Consider the following 24,414-nt stretch of genomic DNA (forward strand, 5'->3'; position numbering starts at 1 on the left):
TCATTCCATACGTATAGCCATTGACATTTACTTCAGAAGATCCTGCAATCACCTATCTAAAAAACCAACCTGCAGCTTGAGCAGTAGCAGTCTGTTTCGGCTTCACCATCCTGGAAGCCTTCACAAAGGTCTTTCTATTCTGTATCCGTCATGCATTGCAGAATAGTCGGGGGCCAGCAGCATTCAACCATGATTAGTGGGAGGACAGATCATCAGGGCATGATTTTCGCGGTGGATGGTAATGGCAGATTGTGTGGTGAGAGAGGCTGTCCTCGTCTATTCCTTCAGTGGAATGAATTAGCATTTCGGATGATTGAGACGGTGCACGTACAAACATGTGGCAGAATTCACCCAAACGATGTTGCGTCTGCTTTAGCTAGCACCAGAATTTGGGAGTCAGGATCATGAGTGATTTTGAAGAGGGCCCCATGGAAAATTGTGGTGGCATAATTCACACAAATGCTGTGTAGTAATCAGGGCAACGAGTTGTCATGTAGTGACGCAGCCAAACATCTGAATTAAAAATGGTAATATGATTATCAATCGCATTGGGTAAGAACAGATGATAAGATGATAGTGGGAGAATCATCTACAAGGTTTGCCAGTTGCTACATTCCATGTCGTGGAAAAAGAGGGGTGTGTTCATGAATGAAGTGAAGATCATTGATCAAGATGTTCCCATCCTCCACTTCTTGAAAGCATCTCTCCCCCCTCTCCCCTCCCTATCACTAGTACACATATAGATGAGTCTCTGCCAAATCAGGTCGTTGGTGGGCAGCGGACACAGCAGCTCCATGTGAGCTTCGGCTCACGTTGTAGGAGAGCTCGACCATAGACAAAATATAAAGAGACATTATTGACAGAGAGGACTCTTAGGAAGTGACTTGTCACTGTGGTCCCTGCGAGGCATAATACAAGGAGCAAACCCCCAAAAAACAAGGTGCACTTGTGAAGGGTTACCCTGCCGTTCTAAACCAAAGACCCATTCGAGGCTCTTAAATGGAAGGATCCATTTACAAACTACAAAATCAAAGATGGATGCTTCACATGCAAAAGTGAAATGTATGCTTAACACTCTTCTTCATTGAGGTTTGCTTTAGAAAGCCAAAACAGCACAACCACCTCTGCTGCTGCTCCTTTAATTTGTACCCAAAAAAATCGCCGGATTTACAATATCAACAACGTAATCTCAAGTGCCCGCTACAGTACCCTGTTAATTACAGAGACTCAAGTAGTGATGTCTCTTATATAAGCTTAGTGATTAACTATCCTCCAAAAAGTAATAGCCTTTCTAAGCCCAAAATTGTGTACCATCTATTGGATTCTGTACAGGTCATAGCTAAAGAGAAGAACATCGGTTCCCTCTGCGAAGCCCATGGATGTCATTGAGCTGCATGTCGGTCCGCCTCTTTGCAGCCTCTAAATGACCCATCATTGCTGCCCAAATGCCCGGCCACTTCAGCAAAAAGTTACCTCAAGTTTACTGCGCCCTCATTGATCAGAAGACAAATCACCTTCATGTTCCGCTCTATGTTTAGTAGCTCCTGTCTTGCTATGACATCTATCTAGCTATGGCAATTTGTTGTGGTTACACTGTGTTCTGTGATATGACCTCCCCAAATTTGACAAAGAGATGGCCCGCTGAGGTGCTGCTGCTGCTGCCGCCTGCGAGATTGAGATCTTCCTTGCTCTTGCTATCCCCATACTCATCCAAATACCGTGGGTAAACGGACCCTGGCTGCGTTGCAGGAGCTGGCTTTGAGGGTGCTATTGGAAAGAGTGATTGGAGGACCCGGACCACATCATGCATCGTAGGCCTAGCAGTTGGGTGCCTTTTTGTGCAAAGGAGAGCAAGTTGAAGTGCCTTGTTGACAGCAGCAAGGTCCATTTGCGCGTCCTTCAGAACCGGATCCACTATCTCCATCACCAGTCCACCATCATACTTCTTCAGAACCTGCACAAACACCATATCTCCTCAGCATTCACATCATGTCTCCAAATGTCAACTATCTCTCACAGAGAGGCCTAGATATACAAAACACAATGCATAATTAATGCCCTCTATCAAGAAATAGGAAGGAAAAAAAGTTTGCCATCATTAACTTGCATGTGGCACTAATCTACACGCTTATCCAAGGGTCAACAATTGTCCACTAGAGTTCCAAGGCTTTACTAAGGCCTTATGTAGGCCTTAGTATAGTTTCAAATGTGTGCCTATTTTCTTCTTTTGTAAGGCTTGTTTGAGAAAGCCAAAAAAGCATCCTAATGTAAATAGGGCTCTAATAGTGAGTAAACATGGGGCAATGCACTTCCAAATCTTTCTAGTGATGCAGTTTCATGATGAAATCAAAGCAAACTTGCAATTTGCAGCACGAGGCGAAGAAAGAGTTTCAGGACGCACCCACTGATGTAGATTGGTTTCATCATCCACTGCCTTTCTTCCTGTCAAGAGCTCAAATAAGACTATTCCAAAGCTGTACACATCGGATTTCTCATTAAGCCTTGAGGTCCTTGCATACTCTGGATCTATATAGCCGATTGTACCCATGACCAACGTAGATGTATGAGCCTTTGCTAGCAAAATGCTCTTTGCAATTCCAAAATCTGTAAGATGTGCTTCAAAGCTCTCATCTAGTAATATATTTGATGTCTTTACATCTCTATGCACGATTCGGGGGTCGCAATCGTGATGCAGATAAGCAAGTCCCTTAGCAGAACCAAGAGCTATGCTAAGCCTAAGGTCCCAATCAAGCTTCATCTTCCTGGATCCTGCACACAGAAATGTCAAGCAATGGTATTCATGCCCTTGTGAGTACATTCTATGTATGTAACAAAGAAAGGCACGGACACAGAGTTTTTATAAAAGAAAAACAACAGAGAACTCTGCTCTTATAGCAGTAGGGCATCCATGGCATACAAACCATGTAGTGCATCCCAAAGGCTCCCATTCTCCATGTACTCGTAAAACAATAAGTTTCCATGAGAAGAAAGCGAGTAACCATGCAAGCTGACAAGATTCCTGTGTTTTATCCTTCCCACAGTATCAAGCTCGGCCTCAAATTCACGGGAATTTTGATGGTAATGGCTGTAAAGTTTCTTGACGGCGATAGATTTTCCGCTTTTCAAGACACACTTGTAAACTGTGCTTGATGCTCCAAAGCCAATGACATATCTCTGGCCAAGGTTATCAGTCAATCTCATGATGTCATCATATGAGTGAGAGGCCAAATCCATGTGGAGTATGACGATTCTGGGAGGACCTGCAGGGAGGAGTATGTTAGCGAAGGCATGAAATGATAGGCACAAGCATGGAAGTTGCTCTGTCTTAGTATGCTAAAGAAGAAGAAGAAGAAGAATTTTAACGTCGTAGGAAATAATTCCAAGATTGCTTTCAGATCTATGCAACAAGTCTTGGACTCAAGACCTGTTTGTTATTTAAGAGGGGATAACCAAGAGAGATAACAAGAGATCCTCACCATGCATGACTTTGCCAGACCCTGGTTTCCCAGCTCCTTTTCGAGCCAATTTGTCCGACTGATGGTTCGCTTTCCATAAGTATGCCAGGAGGGCAAGCAAACAAATGGCAACACTCAAACCCAGGCCAATGAATAGAGATTTGGACTTCATGCCTGCATTTTCCCATCCAATTGAAAATCAGTAAAAGCCAAAGCTGATATTTGATGCAAATAGCTGACATGATCTTATTGGAAGCCTTTAGTGAAGAAGGGAGATAGGCGTACATTTGAATAGTTTGTTCTTTCATTATACTAGTTGGACCTACCTTTGCATGTGAAGCAATGAATCCTTCTTATTTTTTAGTTTGTAAATGGATCCCTTCATTTATGTGAGTTCCTTTTCACTTATTTGCTTCAGAATGCCAATGTGAGCCTTCACCTTGTCTTACCAGTGGACTTACCATTGGAAGGTGCAGTGTAGGGACCACACAAGAGCCCAATCTTCTTTCCACATAACCCCGTATTGCCATGATAGCTACATTGAAGACACAAAGAGAGGACAGGTGAAGCATTTGAAAGAGCAGAAAAACACACCATGAATTTAGACTTGGCAAAGTACCTCTCATATGAAAACCTGGTGAAGTTCCTTGCTACGGGTATGTCACCAGAAAGGTTGTTAAAAGACAGATTCCTGTTAAGAGGAAAGTGAGGTCATACTCTGAATGTCTCCCCTTCACCTTCGTGGATAGCTGACACAATTTTATTCACACTTTAACCCTTCCTTGATGCAAAATGCTATTTTAACAGTCCATAGCATTTAATGCTATTATTTCTAGCAATTCCTCATGGCATAGTGATATATTGGTGCACATAGCTAAGACATGGGAGGGGAAAATGAAATTTGGATTCACTTACAAGGCTATTAGACTCAAGCAGTTCACTAGCTCCTGAGGGATTATTCCATATAGCTCATTGTTGTTGAGAAACCTGGATTATCAAGCATAATTACCAAGATAACCAAAGAGGATGAGAAACTTGCATGTATCCTAAAACTTACAACACATTGAGATCCTGCAATTGGCCCAATTCACGAGGAATGGGCCCATGGAGGCGGTTATGCGAGAGATCCCTGCACACACACAAAAAGCAATATGCCCATCAGCTTTCCAAAGTTATTTTAGTAGCAGTCTCTGAATTTAGCTATGCTTACATCTTGACAAGACCCCTCAGATTTCCAAACTCTGCTGGTATTGCTCCAAGCAGCTTATTCCTACTTAGATTTCTGCAAATATGATCACATATAGCAAGATTATCACCAAACAGAAAGAAATGATTCTGGCAGTATAGCTTAATCTGAACTTACAATTCAAAAAGATGCTCGAGGTCACCAATTGAAGTAGGAATAAACCCATTCAAGTAGTTGTTTGATAAATCTCTGCCCAAGAGAAGCATACAAAAAGATGCTCATAGGATATAAACATGAAGGGCGTTGTGAGAACAGAAAACAGGCGTATATTCCAAATTACAGCAGAATACGCATCCGTGTCTAATTACAACACAAGCAAAACATAGTTGCCTTACAGCTTTTCGAGCTGTCGTATGTGCCCAAGCTCCGGTGGGATGTTTCCTTGCAAGTAATTCCCGGAAAGATTTCTGTGAATATAACAGATAATGTATCAAGCCGTACGCAGAACAAAAGCAGAAGGAACTAGTCAAGAAACTTGGTTCTTACAATTTTGAAAGAAGTGATATGTCTTGGAGTTGTGGCGGGATGGTGCCAGTTAGCTGATTATTATGTGCATAGCTGCAAAAACAACTCAGAAATTAGAAGCTAGAAGTAGATTGTACCAAAGGTGATGAATTCTGATAAATGCTTGCACTACCACAAGCAAATTCATGAGTCAGACGTGAGAGATGGCATATGTATGACATATAACCATACTCACATAGTAGTCAGTGAAATGCAAGAGCTTAAATTTTCAGGAATCGGTCCATCAAGTAGGTTATTTGACAAGTTTCTGCAGAAAAATCCATATAAGTTGGGCAGTCTTTGGTAACCTGAGGGAGAGACCCCAGGGTGGGTGATAGTCTCTCCCGCTTAAGCAAAGCAACCGATCCAATTCACAAAGAATGCATGATTTCTAGCTTACATTTCCCAAAGTTCTTGAAGTCTACCAAGCTCGGGCGGAATCGCTCCAGTCAGGGAATTGTCATTGAGCTGACTGAAGGTCATGTACATGATAAGAGCACACCAGCTTTAGTGTGTGCTTCAATTACCAGCTTATGAAACTATTTAGTAAGCAATACCACTTACAGGTACTGAAGCTTTGACATGTTACCCAGCTCCGGAGGAATAGGCCCCGACAAATTGTTACCTTGTAAGTATCTGCGAAAGCGCACCATCAAACGTTCTATGTGATGCTGGATATTCTCTTGCCAAGTAAGAGGAAGACTACAGATTCAATTGCTTACAGTTTCCCTGTGTAGGATAGGTTTCCAAGTATAGGTGGGATGGGTCCATGGAAATTGTTATAACTCAAATCCCTGCAAAAGAATATGGCTACCTCCTATAAGCATGCAAGCATACCTCACATGTAGATGCATGCACATTCAGTCTTCATGAGCAACATAGACAAATATAAAGGGTGCTTACAGAACTGCCAATGCCTGCATAAGGCCAACAACATCTGGAATAACTCCACTAAGTTTGTTCCCTTGCAATGACCTGCCATAAAGATGCCCCGTTGTTAGCATGCATTCCGAGGTTAGTTCAATAAATTTTGTCGGATATGGGTTTTGTCCCATGCACCAGCTTCTATGTGAGAACCCTACCTTGAGTTATTCATTTGTATCTTGGTTATGCAAATGAATAACTCAAGGTAGGGTTCTCACAAAAATTGATGCATAGATCATGCATGTGATGGCATGTGTAGCTTTCCACCTAGGATGATGATGTATATGGTGATGTTTTCCCCATGATATCACCCCCTCTGAATGCTTATATAAGAGGCTTGTAGATCTCTCTTTCCTAATCCATAATCAAGAGTGCATTTGAAGTCTACATCATGTCTCTAACTCTTTGATTACACACACACGCGCCATGAATGCTACTCTCACTAATATATCCGTTAGAGCTCAAATGCACGAAGTAACAAGCACTGCCAAAAACAATTAGGAACCATCTCAAAACAGCCCTTCTGCATATTTAACTATGATTCATCACATCGCTTATAGGTGCGACTCGCGAGTGGGTTTTAGTGGGGTTTAAACTCAAAATCTTGCAACTGACACTCACAACTGGCACCTAGCCTATCGTGTTTCCAGTAAATTTTTCACTTTTAACTTACAATGTTGCAACTTGTAGAAAGCCAATGTTGAAAGGAATCCCACCCGTGAACTGGTTAAATGCCAAGTCCCTGGATATCAAAGTTGGAGAGACTTTACATAGATGAAAGCGAGAAAGCACTCCTTGGAAAATAATTCAAGAACAAGCTAAGCAGAGCTTACAGGATCTGGAAGCTTGTACAGTTACCAATGGTTTCAGGGATTGGGCCTGTCAAGTTGTTGTTCCGGACATCACTGCAAGGGACAAGAGCACTTCACACTTATATCACATGCTTTTTGTGGAAGATAAGAAATGCATTCAAGGGATATGTATACATTCAATGTCAAAAAGATCTGAGCTTTCAATCAATGGAGAATGAAAAAGGAAAGATAGCCCACTACTCACAAACAATTTATGTAAAACACAACTTGATTATTGAAGTATGTGAAAAGAGATAATCACAAGAAGAGAGAAGAGAAGTTTTAATGTAGAACAAAATCCCAAGAGACCTCAAAGATCTTCTTGAACTCAAGACTGATACTCGAGGAAATTGGTATAACCAATCTAACACAACCCTTGAGTGATAGAAAGGTTATTCTGGTTTCCTCTGCTTATTCACACGCACGCACACAAACACACACATGAGAAACCTAAACAATGAAAGCTACAGCAATGCATTGAACCAGGATTTAAAGATGTCATGAAATCAAGACAACATCAAAACAGGTACTCACAAGTACCACAGCCCCGTGAGTCTACAGATTTCCGATGATAGCCTTCCAGTTATGTTGTTGTTTCGTAAGCCTCTGAAAGAAACCCAAAAAAGGATATTAACAACAAAACATTGGTGAGTACAGGAATTTCCCACAAGTTTGAGACTCACGGTTAAAACTTTGTAGTAACCCTCATCAAATATCACAATTCCAAATTTCGATACTCAATTGATTGCATTTTCAAGGTACTTTCCAACATTAAGTCAAATTTTGAGAAACATAAACCTTATTGGGCTTCACCTTTTTACTGTTCAATTGAGAGCATTTTCAAAGTACTTTCCAATAATGAGTCAAATGATTTGGTTTTGAGAAGGATAAACCTTATTGGGCTCCACCTTTTACTATACAAGAAGGGGACTTGGGAGATTCTTAGAGTCACTGACATGGTGTTTATTACTGACACAGAAATTTATAACGAGTAACAGCTAGCAAACCGGTTCCGAGAAGCTTACAGGTACTGTAGCACTTCACTCCAATAAATCAAGGACGGAATCTCACCCGAGAGAGAATTATCAGCAAGGTCCCTACATAAAATCAGATCAAATTTAAACGGTCAATCTCTGCCATTCATACTTTGCTCCTACAATACCAGCAGATTTCATATGTGGATTAACTGAAAGTCAGTAGCAAATGTTTACTACTTACAGAACTTTGAGGTTAGGCAATTGGGACAATGTTGAGGGCAGGGGTCCTGAGAGCTCATTATTCTTCATTATGCTGCATACATTTGAACCACAACATAAATAACATAAACTCATTGGCTCTTTCTTTGAAGTAAGAAATGAAATCCCGACTACTCACAAATACTCCAAGTCCTTCAGCTTGGAGAGCGAAAAAGGGATGTCACCATCGATTTGATTGTATGACAAGTCTCTGTAGGAGAAGAAGCCACATTTTTTTCCAGTGCCGACGAAATAATAAAGAAACAGCATTGGAGGTCTAACATAACTTACACATATTGAATGCTGGCACAATCGCCGATCTCATCTGGAACTTGACCATAAAGCATGTTGTGGCTCATGTTGCTAATTACAGACATTCCAGCCCAAATTATTAGACAGTGAGTATGAGCTCATTCCTGACCATTGACAATGTACTCAAAGATAAAACTTACAGAGTGGCCAGGTATTTCAATTTCCCAATTGAAGGGGAAATCTCTCCACTGAGGCTTAAGCTTGAGAGATTCCTGCTCAACAGAAGGAAAGAGATTTGGATTCGCTCGTTCCACAAAACAAAGGCGTGAAAGCCACCTTCTTGAATCAAACATTAATGATGTTAATGAAAGGTTTTCTATTCAGGTCCTTTACAACCTCTGCTCTCAACAACTGGTGGAAAAGCACACTCAAGCTCCACCCAACCACACAGACCAGCCATGCCTTCACACATAGAACCCCTTGCCATGTGGGAATAGGAAACCTTTAGCCGCGACTCCCATAAACTCTTAACTTGTACTAGGCTCATAGCTGTAGGACTGTAGGACCATTGTCCTGATAGTTGACCCAGCCCCCAATGGGCTGATGAAGCCCAATTCTTGTTCACTTAGATGCCACACACACATATTCTTTCTGTGGACACCTCCAAGGCGTCTAAGCTGGATGTTCATTAGCGCTCTACCTCTATGGATCTTCATGCATCAGCTACATTAGGAAAATGCTTCTACTTTGCCAAAGCACGGATTATTTGGGAGGTGATGGAGGGGACAAAAGCAGATATTAATGAATATCACTTTATTAAATCATGTGTTTCAGAAAGTAGCAGAGACATTAGAGGCTTTTCTTAACAACATACAGGACTTCTACTCCTTGAGTGACGTTGTCGCAGGTGACGCCAAGCCAAAAGCAGTGGTCTTGAATCATGGTAGGGTTCCAGCTGTAGAGTTCATTGTTGGGGTCCTTCAAACCTCTCTTCAGCTCCATCAAAACTTGCCCTGCATGGACCCAATGATAAGCTTTACTTCATGTGAGAACCCTTTCATGACAAGCAAAGTAGCAGCTAGCCTCCAGCACTGCAGCGATGATAGCAATTCCCGTTTCAAAGGTAGTCATGGAAAAGTTAGCCATGGTGAGTGTGTAGAAAGCATGTGCGTGGCCATGAGTGAAAACGAGAGTGAGGGGAAGAAAAGGTGGGAATAACATGACCAATCTCTTCTGTGCAGCAAAATGACGTCACAAAGACACAATCACCACACAATTTCAGAGGAGAAGTCTTTTACCAGCCATGCAAGTGTCGGATGCTCTAAGATCAGCAGATTATACCGAAAACACGAAAGCAATGCATTTTCATGCGGATGTATGGCATTGATGAACCAGAGAATCCTCCTACAATCATAAAATTGGCCTTGAACCCTCTTGAAGATGATGCGTTTTTCATACAGAGCCTGCATGCATAGAAATTGGAAGAAGAATGCTTTCTACAACTTTAAGAGATTTGCTGCTGAAGATTGTCACTCAATTCTCCCCTCCTTGCTTGCATAGACTTAGAAGGCATTGATGGGAGCACACAGAATTACGAGAGCTGAGGGAGAAATGCACCTTCTTGTGGAATGCCGGCAGAGGATATACTGGGATAACAAATAAGAGAGACAACAAAAGCCATAAGCAGCTTGACAGCAAGCTGAGCTCCTCTTCCCATCGTCTCTAGCGTGTGTCTAGAAAGGCGCATTTGCAGGGCCCCTGATGGGGCTAAAGCAATTCAGTAAGCGCAATGTAGTATCCCATCGCTCCACTAAAAATGAATTCTCTAGGGTTTGGGCAGTAATGAGCTAACAGCATGTCACAAAATGCTCTGTTTTCTGTTGCATCATGCAAGCTCCCCGCGATGTCGGTGTACTCGAAAGCTTCTTCTTCTGTGTAGTATTGCTAAGTTTTTGTTCTGGTAGTCCCTGTAGCTAATCCTCTACTAGCAGAGCTGCTCATCCAGCTGTTCATAGGTGTCGATGTTGTCGAAGTGGATGACAACGGGGAAGATCAACTGTCTGTGCTGGAGCTGCTAGTTCAACATGCAAGAAAAGGGGTGAAGCTGTTTGCTGCATGTTATGAGCTTCAAGTACACTGCTATTCAGCAATCAGCAGACCTGCTTTTTGTTACCATATCTTACTGCACCGTAATAAGCTTGCCTGAAATGTGGGTCTTCTTGACTCTTTATTTGTGAGTGTGTGTGTGTGCGCCCCTTGTAGTGGCACCATGCACTTAATAACTCATGACTCATTATGATCTCAGCCTTGGAATCCTCATCATTTTCATTATAGAGACCCCGGCACTCAATTGGGTTGTCTCTGTGTGGACTCTCCTGCTTCGATTCTTGTCCTGGAGCTTATTACTTGCAAAGTTGCAAGTTACACTGTTACACACATGGAGGTTTTGTATGGCAATTTGGCAAGGAGATGAGAGTGTCTGTGGGGCATGTGCTCGAAGAGGCCCCAAAGGCTTAAAGCTAGAAAACCAAATAGGAAATTAATGCATTGCTGATGAAGTTGATGTGTGATGTAAAAGTGGATATGGCACATTGGGATGCAGAAAGGAAGACTGATGGATTATGGAACTTGAAAGTTAGAGAGAGAGAGAGAGAGAGAGAGAGAGATTATTTGTTGAAATTTGGTTGTAAATTTCCACTGTGTGTTTGTGTGCTGGTAAGATTTAGATGGTAGACAGAGTGGTGAAGAGAGAGATAGACATTGCCTTATGTTGACATAAAGCAAGAGGACTGCCCCTCCCCCACCCTCTGCAGCATGCAAGCTTTTGCCCCCTCAAAAAGAAGGCTGCTGCTCTACTTTGCTGATGAGAGAGAATAAGAGAAGAGAAGAGCAAAAGAGGGGAACTGGAGAAGTGTCAATTTTGAACTGCAGGCACTTCATACAACTAGGCAAGGAACATAATGAATCAAAAAGAATGACAATGAGAGAACAAGGGAGGATAAGAATGTAGAATGGGCAAGAGAGAGATAAAGAGGAGAATGTGGGCCTTTAGAGAGAGAGAGAGATGGATACAATTTGGACAAAGAAGAGAATGTTACAAATTTGTTTTGGGGAGATAGCTTTACAACAAGGGATCTCCAGCCTCCGCTCGGCAGGCTTGAGTGATTGAGCATATCGCACAAGCAGCTTGGAAGCGTGAGGCGAGGAACACTCCATTGTTGGCGGGAGTAGAAAGCACGTGCTTTGATTGGATCGGCAACGCGTGTGAGCCGGTTGGCTGGAGGAGGTGGCTCTTGAACTTTCTCGACCAACGACCAGCCAAAAAGTAACCCCCACGTCACGAATTCACATGTCGACAACACCTTGTGGCTCATTAAGAGTAAGAGAGAGAGAGAGAGAGAGAGAGAGAGAGGGGGGGGGGGGGGGGGGGGGAGCAATGAGCATTGGGCAAAAGAGAGGGAGATGTCATTGGGTTGGGTTCACATGAGTCAACAACAGACAGGCGAAAAGGAGTGTACGTCCATGTAAGCACATAACGATTAGGCCAACTACACAAGGCCAATTTATGGACCCACTCCTTTTTAGGCAAGAGAGATATGTGTATTCATGGTGACTCACAACGACAACTTTTGGCCCCACTACTTCTTGCATGAGACCCCTCGAAAACAATCTCTACCTGGGCAGTCCGTAGCATAATTTATCGGGTGCTCACATAAAGGCATATCAACAATCAACACGTTACCACAAGGCTACTACCAGTTAGTTGACTTACAGGCCCATTGTTTAAACAAGATTGCCTCTATCCCTTCTGAGTATGAAGAGTGGAGAAGAAGAAGAAGAAGAAGAAGAGAGTTTTAACGTCGTAGGAAACTATCCCAAGAGACCTTAAAGATCTAGCCGATGAGGAGTTGAACTCAAGACCTGAGTACAAAGAATGGAGAGAGAAGAAAATGCTCAGTTTGTCTTGGGTGGGCTTCTTGAACCCGATCTTAATTAGCATATGGTGTGCTATAGTGAGCACGTGCAAGAGAAGGTAGTCGGTTGGATGCCAAAAGGTCTTCAACACATTGAACATGCTTGTTTGCTACAAGTGCTTGAGGATTGGAGACCACGCTCAAGCTTGGTTGTATCAAAGGGTAGATCGCCTTTGGGTTGGTTGGCTAGCGTAGGCTTTGGTAACCAATGACTAGCAAGTCAATGGATACATAAGGAAGAGCGTGCCACCTTGGCACAGAACCCTATGGAAACATTATCAATAGGAGCTTCATGTTCTCATTACAAGTTATGCGATTAGCACAGAGAACCCAATGGCAAAGGGTTAGTCCAATAGACTTATCACATAGGCGGCAGGAAATACTGGCCTGGTAGAGATTGAGCAGGACAGCTTGCCATTGGGACAGCTACTGCAGATTAGCACAAAGGTAGACCTGTTGTTGTGCAATTGCTTATTCATTAGGCAACGACTTAAATAAGTGAAAAGCGAATGGGTGATTTGTGTGGCCATTGTAAGCCTTGAGACATTCCAAACATTATGATACATGCAATTAAAAAAGAGCATGCCAAATTAGATTATGCACATCTATAGGGTGCATGCGGCTAGCCAAAGGGTAGCCATGTGCTAATTGCAAGAGATCAAGTGACCCACTACAACGTTCCACTTTTAAGCAGGGAGCACCAAAATGCTCCTTGATTGACGAAAGTTGTACACACTTTGAAGGTCATAGACCCTCCATCGCCAAGCAAGTTAAGGATGCATTCAAACCGCACATGAAGCAAGTCGAGCTTGAAAGGCTCCTCCTCATCAAGTTGTTGACTTTTAGGGGTAGAAAGGGAGAGTTAGCCCGCTCTACCAAAATCAATAGAGTTGGGACTCTTCGGCAAAGTTGAGTGACAAATGTAGGCTGCGGTAGAAATTGGTCTGTGCAAAAGCACTCTTGTGGGTGCAATGTCATCGATTTGAGGTCGGAAAGCCATTCATCTCTTTGATGGGTCTAGAAAAAGAATGCTACATGATTACCAATGCGTGCTTGCCAGAAGGGATGCATGCCCCTACAAATTGGAGTCTCAGGGCAGATCTGCACGGAGCCGGGTAGAACCGTAGCCAGCTGTCATCAACAAACGAAGCCTAAGAGTCTCAACTCCGCCAAAATCAACTCGGTTGGAAAGTAAGCCTTCAGAAGGACCTCTTGTTGCTTGTTGAGATTAGCACTATTATAATACCCCATGCAGTCGGGTGAGTACTTTATAATTTGCCTGGTAGATTCGACATTGATCCAACTTTAGTTGATTTACCTGCAACAAGTGCAAGTAAGCAAAAAGAGTTCTCAGACTTTTTGTCTGGTAAGAGTTGTCGAAAACCTCCTCTCTTTCCAAATGATCCAAAAGAATTCCCCCCTAATTCTGTTCCAGACAACAGAAAATGCAGACACCGAGTCCCCAATTAGCATGTGTCTTCCACTGTGTTGTTGCATCTGGTGCAGATCCCCGATTCCAGCCGCGTCAGCATCCATCTGATGTTGTTCGGAGTAACTATATCCCTAGTTTGTAATTAGTTCACTGTTTCTGATCCACCTTGCATTCTAGATGTATCGGATGTCTCAGATGTTTTTTGTAATTTTTTCTTCTCTAATATAAATTCTCTCGTGCCCTTTATGGTAGGAAAAAAGTAAGCCTTCTACCCCCACCCTGTCTTGACAAAGTGTTGGTTTCTGTTGGCAAAACAGTTACCAAATGCGACAAAAAAGCCGATGAATGACAAGCCGCCGCCCGTAGAGATCCGCTTTTAGCTTGGCCACCTTGCCTAAAAAGAAAGATCCACCTCAACAATCTTGCGGACCGCTTTGTGCTCTGCACGCTCAAAGAGGCCAGTCGGATTGCTTTTTTGCTAATGAAGATAAGAGAGGTGGAAAAAGCTCCATGGCCATTTTAGAGAGAGGAAGAATTAATATGGTAGGCATTTTTAAAGATGGTAGGCTCGTATCCTCTAATAATATTCTGATCTGATAGTGTATCCTATAGGCTAAGCCTTAGATTCAGTCCACGAGTAAATATATGCATAAAATAATGAGGGAATTTGAAACAGAATGATCTAGAGAGAAGAGAGCAGATATTGAAAGACGAGAGAGAGAGAGAGAGAGGTGTCCACGACAGAGGACATTGGAAGAGAGAGAGAGAGAGAGAGAGAGAGGGTATCGACAAGAGAGAAGAGCTTGAGAGAGAGTTAGCTAATAGCGATCCAGTAGTAAGTAGAGAGAGAGAGGGAGGGGTTGAATAGAGAGATGCCTCATTTAAGTTTCAACTCCAAACTTCAAAGGTGCGGTACAATGTAGAGAGAGAGAGAGAGAGAGTAAAAAAACGAGAGGGGAAGGTGGAACATCAAGGACGTTTGAGTACAATGCACTGGAGAGAGAAGGTAGAGAGAGAAAGCTTGGATGTGATGGACGAGTGGGGACGCGTGTGAGAGGAGCTGTTTTCTGTAGGCATTGGGCAAGGAGGGAGAGAGAGAGAGAGAGCGCGCGCGAGGGCCCAAGGGGGCCGGGGGATGGAGCTTTTCATGTGGGCTTTTGCAGGTTACCATTACAGCACAAGCATGGGCTACTCCAGAAAGGCCAGAGAGAGAAGATCATGAGAGAGAGGAGAATGACTGCTCTCTAGGCCTAGTGAGAAAAATTATTTGAGCGAGTGTGTGTGAGATGAGATGAGAGAGAGAGTCGTGGGCTCCTTCAAAGTCTTTCCCACTCCTTTCCCCTGCCAACATGCCAGTGAAAGTAGGAAACTTGGAGCCCGTATCCTACACACCCACAAAGTTTTCTAGAGAGAGAATCACTGGAGGAAATGGCGCGAATACTACTAATTGGTTCACTCTCTCTCTCTCTCTCACAGAGTCTCTCATTTCTGTCCCTCAAAACTCACATGGAACTGGATGTGTGAGAGACTGGACAAATGACAATCACACGGATTTCTGCCTATTTCCCTAGCCTCCCTCTGTTCAAAGTATGGGCTGGGGGGGTGGCTGCCACGTGGCCTTCGCATTTGCAGAGAAGTTCTAACTTCTGGCCAGTCAGAGATCTTTTTTGGCAATAAAAAGTAAGGGCTAGGTCACATGGGCTGCCTCTTTCTGCCCTTTGCCCTATAATGCTATGGTCACGCGAGGCTTAGTTATCAGTTATTTGAACAAATAACCAAGCCTCATTCTTGGTCAAAAAGGAGCATTAAATGAATAACTATGGCCACCCTTTGTAACTATGCCGATTTTGGCATAGTTGTGAGGTTCAAGGCTTAGTTCGAAGGATAAATGAATAACTATGGCCACCCTCTATAACTATGCCGATTTTGGCATAGTTGTGAGGTTCAAGGCTTAGTTGAAAGGATAAATGAATAACTAAGCCTCGCGTGACTATGCAAGAGGTTTAGTTATTCATTTAATGCTTTGTTTAAGCATAGTTGGCTTAGTTATATATAACTCACAACTAAGCCTCACCTGACCATGCTCTAAGCTCCACCGGAATTGTTACAATAATTTCCCCATCGTGTTGGTCTTCACTAAACTTCTAGATGAATGCCTTTCTTAATATGGAATAGGTATACAACTTGAATCACTTCTTTGCTATGTCTTTTAGTACCTGTATATAATATTCTATGAACTCAAATTATTTGTGTTCTCTTCAAGGAAATATATTTTTCAAATTCTAGCTCATGCTTAATTGGGTTAGCTTTATTTTATCCTCTCAATATTGGAAAATTATGCTTCAAGGGGGACATCAAGTCCACGTCACATTGCCTTCAATATTTTTCAACTCACCCATTGTAGTAGCTTCAATATCTTTTTTCTTTTTTGGTGTTGTTTCTTCTCTCATAGTTTCTTTTTATGAATGAAAATAATCGGCATGTCTTTTAGATGTAAGGCAACACCATATGTCCTTTAGATTCACCATTTGGTGCTACTTTGCTTATGCTGGTGGAAGATCTTCTTCTCTTTGATCTCCTTTAGATCTCGTAGGCTTTCATTCAAGCAGTCTCTTCTTGCTACAATCGGATGCGTGGAAGACCCTGTGAAATACCAAAGACAACATATTGCAACCCATAAAACAAACTAATCTGCATACCTAGCAAATATCATGAGCACAGAATAGAAGTAGTACGCCAACAGAAAGAGATAGAGCGCGTGAGAGAGCAGAAAAGCACGTGCAGATGCGTCTCCTAGAGTGGAGTGCCACACCGGCATAGCAAGAGAGAAGAGAGGAGGGGAGAGAAGAAACACACAAGCACTGAGTGCAATCCCCCCTCGTGCAAGAGTGAGCATTTTTCACTTGCACGTATTTTATTTATAGATTCTTCACTATTCAAAAATGAATACACATTAGCCGGCCGGCACAAATGACCATAACTCGTAATAAGCACTTGAGTAATAAATGTATATATCCCTTATCCATAACATACTTCGGGGTTGAAAAAGCAACTGCCCTTAGTTGCGAGGTACATAAGTGGTGGAGTCGAGTGCGAGGTACAAGACGCTAGGTATATGCCTGCATAGCATAATGAGTAACTAAAAACCAAAAGAGTAACAATGATTAGTAGGAAGCAAAAAGTGGAAAAAATGTGTAACATGTGTATGGTGTGATGGGAGTGCATAAAATGAAGTAAATGTGCATATGCGGAGTGCAACATTCGTAAAAAATATTGTTCCAAATAGACCACCATCTGTCACCCTTCCAGCTTTCCATACGAAGTCATCATATCCTTTCATATCAATCCATACCAATTGTGGTGGGCTAGTTCCACATATAATGTAACCACGAAGAGTTCTGTCATACCAGGCATAGGCACTCTAGTACACATTTATCAACATCCATAATTTTCCATAAAATTATTGCAAAGCGGAGAGTCCTGCTCATGAGGCGTAGGCACTCTAATACACATGTCAATAACCATAAGTTTACGTAACAAGGTGTGGAGCGGAGAGTCCTGCCCTATTCACGCGTAGGAGCTCTAACATGTGTAGAAGTTTTTCATTCCCATTCAGTCTAACCGATAAGATCCTTGCCATAACAATGTACAATGTCTCAACTAGTGTGATGGGAGAAATTTCAAATCACTAGAAGGAAAATAGTGTTGCTCATGTATGAAGCTTGTTAATACAAGTGCAGATGATAATGAAAGTTGGTAAGGTTATCATCACACAAGTTAGCCATCTGTTATGACATAGAAAGAGTTTACTAACCAAGGGTAATTGAAATGATTTTGCTAGAGGGATATTATCAAAATGTATGAAGGAATTGCATGCCGTAAGATTCTTTGATATGATAGCATTGTACTTAACTTTACGTTCAAAAGTATTTCTCAAAGACAAAGAACTAAAATAATTTCTTGTTAAAGTTAAGAAGACGTTAATAACTGCACCTCAAATGCATTAACATTTTAAACGCCATGATAGACAAAATTGATGCAAAGTTTGTCTGCCAAGAAAAGAGAATGAAAGTAGACAACTTGAAGTACAGACGAGCGGATAAGAGGGGTGTTATCTAAATTTACAGGGTGGTTTGCCAGATTAGGATGACCGGTGGATTTCGTTCTTCATAGAAAGTGAGGCCACACTTAATGTATAAATGTTAGGAGAGGTCAAAAGCAGGTCTCCTAAAGTAGTCGGCTTCAAATTCTGACGTAGAGGTAAATAACCTTCAGTAAACATAGTCCTTTGTAAACGAGTATTGGAAACATTGGTAGGGATGTGATAAATAAATGAAACAATATTGAGTAATATACAACAACACTCTGACTGACATATGATGTAACATTTAAGACAATTTGTAGAGCAATCAAAGCGAAAATCAAATTACATTATGTCATGCTAATGGGATAAACTTACATTATGGGGATAATGGCTCTTGCAAATAATGATGAGAGAGGGATTTTCTTATTTATGCTTGATAAGTGCTTAATAATCCAGGTAACATTCAATTGATAGCTAAAAGTGTACCTAGTCAAAGTCCGCCTATGGTAATCATTGCTAGAATATTAAGGCCTAATGTATCGTGAGGGTGAAAATTTGACCCTAGCACGTTATGATTATTCACGGTGTCTACAATGTAGGGCATGAAAGTATCAAAATAAACTAAGAGTCAACAAGACCCATGTGTAAGACCTAGGGTAACTGAACATGGGATCCTCCTCCCTACCGCCCCTTATATAGGCTAGCTCCTAGCACTTGCCCTAAGCGGATCCCTAGTCCGCACTGGTCCAGTCCAGGCCCTTGGCCTAGGTCCGTGACCCCCTAGGTTGGGCCTTGCCCCGTAGGACCCTTGTCCTGACATTACTCTCCCCTTAAGGAAGAGTTTTCGTCCTCGAAAACATAAGTAGTAATATCTTCTTAAGAATACTGATGTTTTCTTTTTTGATGCCCCATAAGTGAGCTAGTTGTCTGTATGACCGATAATTGGTGCAGTGAGGAGGTTCAATGAAACCAAGAGCAACATCTTGATTTTCAACATTGTTGTCCGTTTGCAACCACTTGGGTCTAAATGGTAACTCCATTTATAACTCACTTGAGTACTGTAAAGGAGTAACCACAACTAAGAGTTGTCCAAAGGCATAACCAGTTTTCAGATCTTCTGAAGGTACTGGAATAATGCAAGGAAACCTTGGCGTAACTGTCCATGCAGTTGTGACTCGTGAGCCAGATTTCCTACTTGCGTGAGTATCTTAAAAATTTCATAGATAGGGAGTGTCCTCTTGTTAGAATTTTGAATAGTTTGGAACACAAAGAACTACATGTTCATCCCTAATGAAGGTTACTTGCCAACATACTTTGTCAGCACACCTGGTAAGTCCTTGACGTATGAAAGAATTGACACAATCTCCAACCCCACCACAACAGGTGTTCAAAGTCGAAAACCGTACTTAAGCAAATTCTAGAATAGGGAGAAAATCATCTATTCAGAAATGCGTTGTGCTAACGTATACTCTTAGCATATCTTTTAGCACAAGATTACTCTTTGTAATCTGCCTATCCCCTTGGATATCTGACAGTACTGAGGTGTGTTTTCCTCACGGTTTACAGATAGTCGTCCCAGATGACTGTTAAATGGGGAATCACAGTAGTGTTTAACATTGGTGAGGACTCAACAATGTCCGAAATAACCATCGTGGTTAACTTGAAAAATCCACTAACGCCCAAACTGAGCCATGATCTCTATTGGTGATTAGTAGACCCAAAAGTAATCTCATAGAGATAGTGCACATAGAGTGCAAAATGCTTCATAAGCAACAACCTGAGGAATATACGTGTCGTTCCAAATCAGCCTTTGCTAAACATTAGGGCCCATAACACCTAGTGTGCATGCATTTAGCAAAAACTAACCCGACCCTGTATATCCATAATGAGCCTTGCCAATACTTATGGCAAAATGTGATGCGCGTAGCACACATTAAAGAAGAATGTAAATAGTTCTGAAAAGAGACTAAATACTTTCAGTCGCAATCTTTTGCAAGCCTTGTTGAAATGTCTAAATGGCAATAGAAGGTAACACATTGATCACTTCTAGGTACAGACAATGAAACTTTTTCATTAACAACTTATAGCCTTGCTATATGTATAAACAACCATCTGTAATGTTGTTTAGTAGTACTTGTACCTTAACAAGTCATTCTAAGTATCTGACAATTTCTGGCCACGAAATTGCTCCTGATACGTCGTGCTAAAAATGGTCGAGAAAACAGATGTGACCAGCACCTAGGAGCCTTGCTCCACACTGGCTAAACCGAACTCCTTGAGTTCCTAGACCATGTTGTATCCCATGTGACAACATGTGCCAAATTGAACCCTCCAAGTAGGTTCATAACAGCATAAGGCAGAAAGAGAGATTTGACTCTTGGCTCAAAATACTTTGTGCCGACATGCCCTTGGCATGGCTCTGTAACATTCAAGCGTACTTATATGTCTTGAAAAAAAACCGAGGAAAGCATACTAAAAATGGAATAAGACCAAATCAATAGGTGCGTACCTAGAGATTTGAACGTAATGTTCACTTACCTGTATTCAAATGGAAAGGAGCACGTCCCCTACCTGAAAAAACAAATAGCATTGCACTGGGAACCCTGGATGTTGCCTTTGCAATCCAAAACATCCGTAATGACAAGACTCTTGCTTGTCCATTAACGTCGATGTGTACTTCCTTGGGTATATCTTGAAAATAATCACCCGAAGAATGCCAATAGTTGGGTCTTACCCTTGTCAAGACAGTGGCTCTTAGCCTGTTTGGCTCATAGCCCTTATGCAAAATAGTGTTCAATCGACGAACCAATGAAGAATAATTTGAGTAGCATCTTAGCCATGTGCTAGCTGTGAGTTAGAGCACCTTGGCTCAAGCTGACTCACGAGCAGAATATGTATCAAAAGCTTCTTAGAAGAGTTTCGTTATTCTTGAAAGAAATAAGAAAAAGAGAGAAAAGAAGAGCATGTTGGGCTGAGGAACTTTCCTTAAATTTGTAGAGTGTGTGCCCAAAATGTGTGCTCTTAGACATCTTATGCCTGAATTGCAGCTTATCCTATAAGCATTCCACAATCTGTCTGTATGACGCTCTCATCGAGAGAGGCAACATAAAGCACAAGTTAAATCTTGACCATCTACCGTGTAGGGTCGTGACTCTAGGAGGATGACTTGAAAGGGGCACCTTGCCGGTGAATCTAGATGAAATTTTAGGTTCTTTTTAGTATTGTTGAGTGTTGAAAGCAACCAACAATCCATCCGTACTTTGTCCGTGACAGAGTTGCGAGTGTGTTAGTGGAAGCGTAATGCATGAAGCGGCAGAATTGAATTCACGTCACTAGCATGCCTTCATAAAGAATGGTAAGCCCTTGCGCACAGTGATGGCCTCAACCGTGAGGACCAAAACTGTAAGTATCTTGCACAATTTGAACTGTCAGGGATTCTGTGAGCTGAGATCCCCTATTTTGCCAGTTCCCTGAAGCCGTGCTTCCTATAAAATTGCCAAAGCACTTTGCTTTGCACAATGACAGTAATTGCCAAGTAAAGTTTAAACAGGAAAAAACGTAAACTTGGCTTACCTGGTCGTTGCTGTAACCAGTTGTCATGAAATTTGGAAGGAAAAACTCATTCCAAAGATGCCTTATAGCCATATCTACACAGACGCCGTCGTATATCCTATACACCCGTCTTGTCAAACAATTTCAATTGGAATGAACTAATACTGTGTGGCAAGCATCCGGTAGCAACTGCTGGAAATAGTGGGACGGAGTTGTCCATGGCGAGCAACTGTATGTGCTAATTTCCTTGAGAGTCCAAAACACTAACAATTGGCTATGGAGTGGCATCAAATTGAACTGTTGAGAAACCGTGCTCATTAAGTACACCTGCCAAACAACTTTGTACCCTTGAGCAATAAGAATTATCGGCCGTGCCGATCCCTGTAAGTATCAGTTCCTTTTGCATGGCTTGAATATTGTGTAGTCAAGCCCTGCTCAATGTTGATCTCTCAACCAAACAGTGGCTCTTTGCAAACAAAGCAGTGGAAAAAAGTTGACTGCGTACAGAACTTGTCACAAGCTGTGCTTGTGCCTGCATGCAAGAGCTACATAGCATGTTTGAAAGCATAATCAAACCAAAACAAAAGCTATTGCATACCTTGGCGATAAAAATAATTAGTCGGCCATGCCAACATCTGTACCATACCCCTTGCAGGCATTGCATGTACTTTCCTGAATGCAATTGAATAACAATACCAATTGGTAGCAACCTGTGGTGCATCATCATTCACGGCTACCTTGATTGGACAAGAATAATTCTTGAAGCAAGAATTAACTTGTGTATCTGGAATATCCCCTGCAATTGACATCATACATAAAACGAGAAAACCTTAAAAACATGAAACCTCAAACCTGTGGATTAGTCTGAATCCCTGTGCTCTTGTTGAATCTTGGTCCAGTCAAACCACTAGCACATCCCTTGGAGCATCGTTAGAACATGCTATTGGTCGAGTTTTTTCGTGAAAGTTGGCTAACACTTTGTGTTGCCCAGTGCAATCCTTGATCGAAGTGAAATCATCGATGATTTTGGGACAAAAACACCCTGGCAAATCTCTTTCGAAAGATGCCGTATAAAATGGTCGTACCGGTAGCCATGCTTGAGGCCCTTGCTCAAGCAACGTGTCTTGAATCAACCCATAACCATCATCCTTTTTGCACTCTCCTTGTCGGAATTGATCTTCCGGATATCGAATCTTCTCGTAGGCTGTATGCTTATCTACATGTCCCTGCGTGAGCTCCATCATAGGACTGTTTCCGAATCAGCTCTGCCGCTGGGACATTATCCTGAAACTTGACAGCTCCTCGGTCCCGGATCTCCGAGCATCATCACGTTGCCTCCTGGATAAGCGTTTACAACTATCGCCCATCAGCACCTCAGCCGTAACATGGCCAATTTCCACTGAAAACCATCGTGTAGCAAACTGGCGATCCCCCCGCCTGTGCAGCGCCCAAGAGGGCTGACCACAAAGCTCAACACTCGCCTCGCGATGGGGAAGCAAGACGTCAACCTCGGAGGGGTGTGTGCTCGGGGTGGGCATGCCCCCTTCACTATTTCTATTTTCGAAGGGCCCCCCCTTGGGCGGCCGCATGTGAAAGAAAACAAAAAAGCTATTTGATTGAGGCAAGTTGAAATGTTCTGTGATTTGTTGTGTGGACATGTCGCCACTCATCGCAGTATACAAAAATCTGATGATTGCCCAAAATTGTCATGGTTTGTAACTTCCAAGGACACTCGGTTGTAGAAGACTACGTTTTGGGCCGCTGAAGCAATTAGCTCTGGCGAAAATAATGTTTGAGGCCATGAGGGGGGGGGGAATGAACCCTATCATCAAGGACAAAAATAAAACAAAAGGGCCCCTGATCTGAGGAGCCCCATTGTGCAGCCCTACGCATACGCAACAGCCTCTGCACATTCTCGTGGTAGCCGCTAACCCCCTTGAAAAGCTCATGTTGCCTCCTGCCATGCCCCTCGCCAAGCCTCTGGCGCAACCTCTGCTATGGGCAATGAGCCTCATCATGGTTTTCCTCATTGCCCTACAGCGAGCCTGCCATAACTTTTGCGGACCCTCAATAGAGGCCAGGTTCTCCACCTTCAAGCCCGAAGGCTCCGTAGCTTCTCACATCAGCTTGCCTTGCTCCGCTTTTGGCACAAACACTTCTTGTAGGCGTAGCTACTCATCCTTCATGCCTAGCAGACGATGCCAATGATGATGATTCAATCATCATTGACACCTTTCTTGGCAACATGGTCGCAGCCAGAACTTGTGTTGGATGTTCAACCCACGGCACCCTTTGTGGTGGCAAGCTGCCTATTCATGGAGCCCTTACATGCAACCATGGAGTCTACTGCTGCTGCTAATGCCGCCATGGTTCGTACTACTCACCATGCGCACCTGCATGCCGCCTGTGCCACCACCTCTGCAGCCATGACAGTCGTCGACCTGGTTGCAGTCGAAGCTGTTGCCGCACCTGCAGACGTGCCTACTGCGGCCATTTCTACCGCCAAACCTTTTGAATCATAAGCTCTTGCAGCCAAGAAGGTTTCCCTTGCTGCGCCCACATCACCTAATGCCGCAAATGGTGTAGCCATCATAGCAGCCCAGTCTGACGTTGAAATCCCTGCATCCATCAAAACGGATGGCGCCCATGCTAATGTTGACCATGTTGGGGGGGAGATTGTTTGCGCCAGTTTGAAAGGCCAAGGTTGGCAGTCGATTTTGGGTTGCGTGAGTGGTTGGTGGTTGGAAAACTACGGGTGTATGCAGTGTAGTTGGTGAAATTTTTGGTGGCCTCAGCCTCGCATGGAGAGTGGTTGCAGACGAGGGGTCGATAGCTGATGGACTGTGGTGGTTGAGGGTTTGCAACCGGAGGTATAAAGAGAGAGAGAGAGAGAGAGAGAGAGAGA

At 42.8% G+C, this 24,414-nt stretch overlaps 2 protein-coding genes across 3 annotated transcripts; both read right to left on the reverse strand.

Moving 5' to 3' along the window:
* Positions 1-1,061: 1,061 nt before the first annotated feature.
* LOC147429787 (uncharacterized) lies at positions 1,062-11,271 on the reverse strand. Of its 2 annotated transcripts, none has more exons than XM_086496022.1 (27): positions 10,085-11,271; positions 9,342-9,480; positions 8,668-8,739; positions 8,507-8,578; positions 8,355-8,426; positions 8,199-8,270; positions 8,006-8,077; positions 7,515-7,586; positions 6,963-7,034; positions 6,803-6,871; positions 6,109-6,180; positions 5,928-5,999; positions 5,770-5,841; positions 5,606-5,677; positions 5,402-5,473; positions 5,188-5,259; positions 5,037-5,108; positions 4,819-4,890; positions 4,666-4,737; positions 4,513-4,584; positions 4,371-4,442; positions 4,075-4,146; positions 3,917-3,990; positions 3,477-3,629; positions 2,922-3,260; positions 2,402-2,769; positions 1,062-1,954 (listed from the first exon to the last, which is right to left on the reverse strand). In XM_086496022.1, the coding sequence occupies exons 1-27, from the start codon at positions 10,212-10,214 to the stop codon at positions 1,589-1,591; spliced, it is 3,006 nt and encodes a 1,001-aa protein (XP_086352148.1). In that variant the 5' UTR covers positions 10,215-11,271; the 3' UTR covers positions 1,062-1,588. The 2 variants fall into 2 exon arrangements, with proteins under 2 accessions (XP_086352148.1, XP_086352149.1); XM_086496023.1 differs by lacking the exon at positions 10,085-11,271 and adding an exon at positions 9,766-9,905.
* A 12,618-nt stretch (positions 11,272-23,889) lies between these two features.
* Positions 23,890-24,138, reverse strand: LOC147429788 (uncharacterized). The gene has a single exon (XM_086495157.1). It carries the CDS (start codon positions 24,136-24,138, stop codon positions 23,890-23,892), a length of 249 nt encoding a protein of 82 aa, XP_086351283.1.
* Between the last annotated feature and the right edge of the window lie 276 nt (positions 24,139-24,414).

Source organism: Adiantum capillus-veneris, chromosome 22 (assembly GCF_014529385.1).
Source record: "Adiantum capillus-veneris isolate H3 chromosome 22, ASM1452938v2, whole genome shotgun sequence".
Taxonomy (NCBI): domain Eukaryota; kingdom Viridiplantae; phylum Streptophyta; class Polypodiopsida; order Polypodiales; family Pteridaceae; genus Adiantum; species Adiantum capillus-veneris.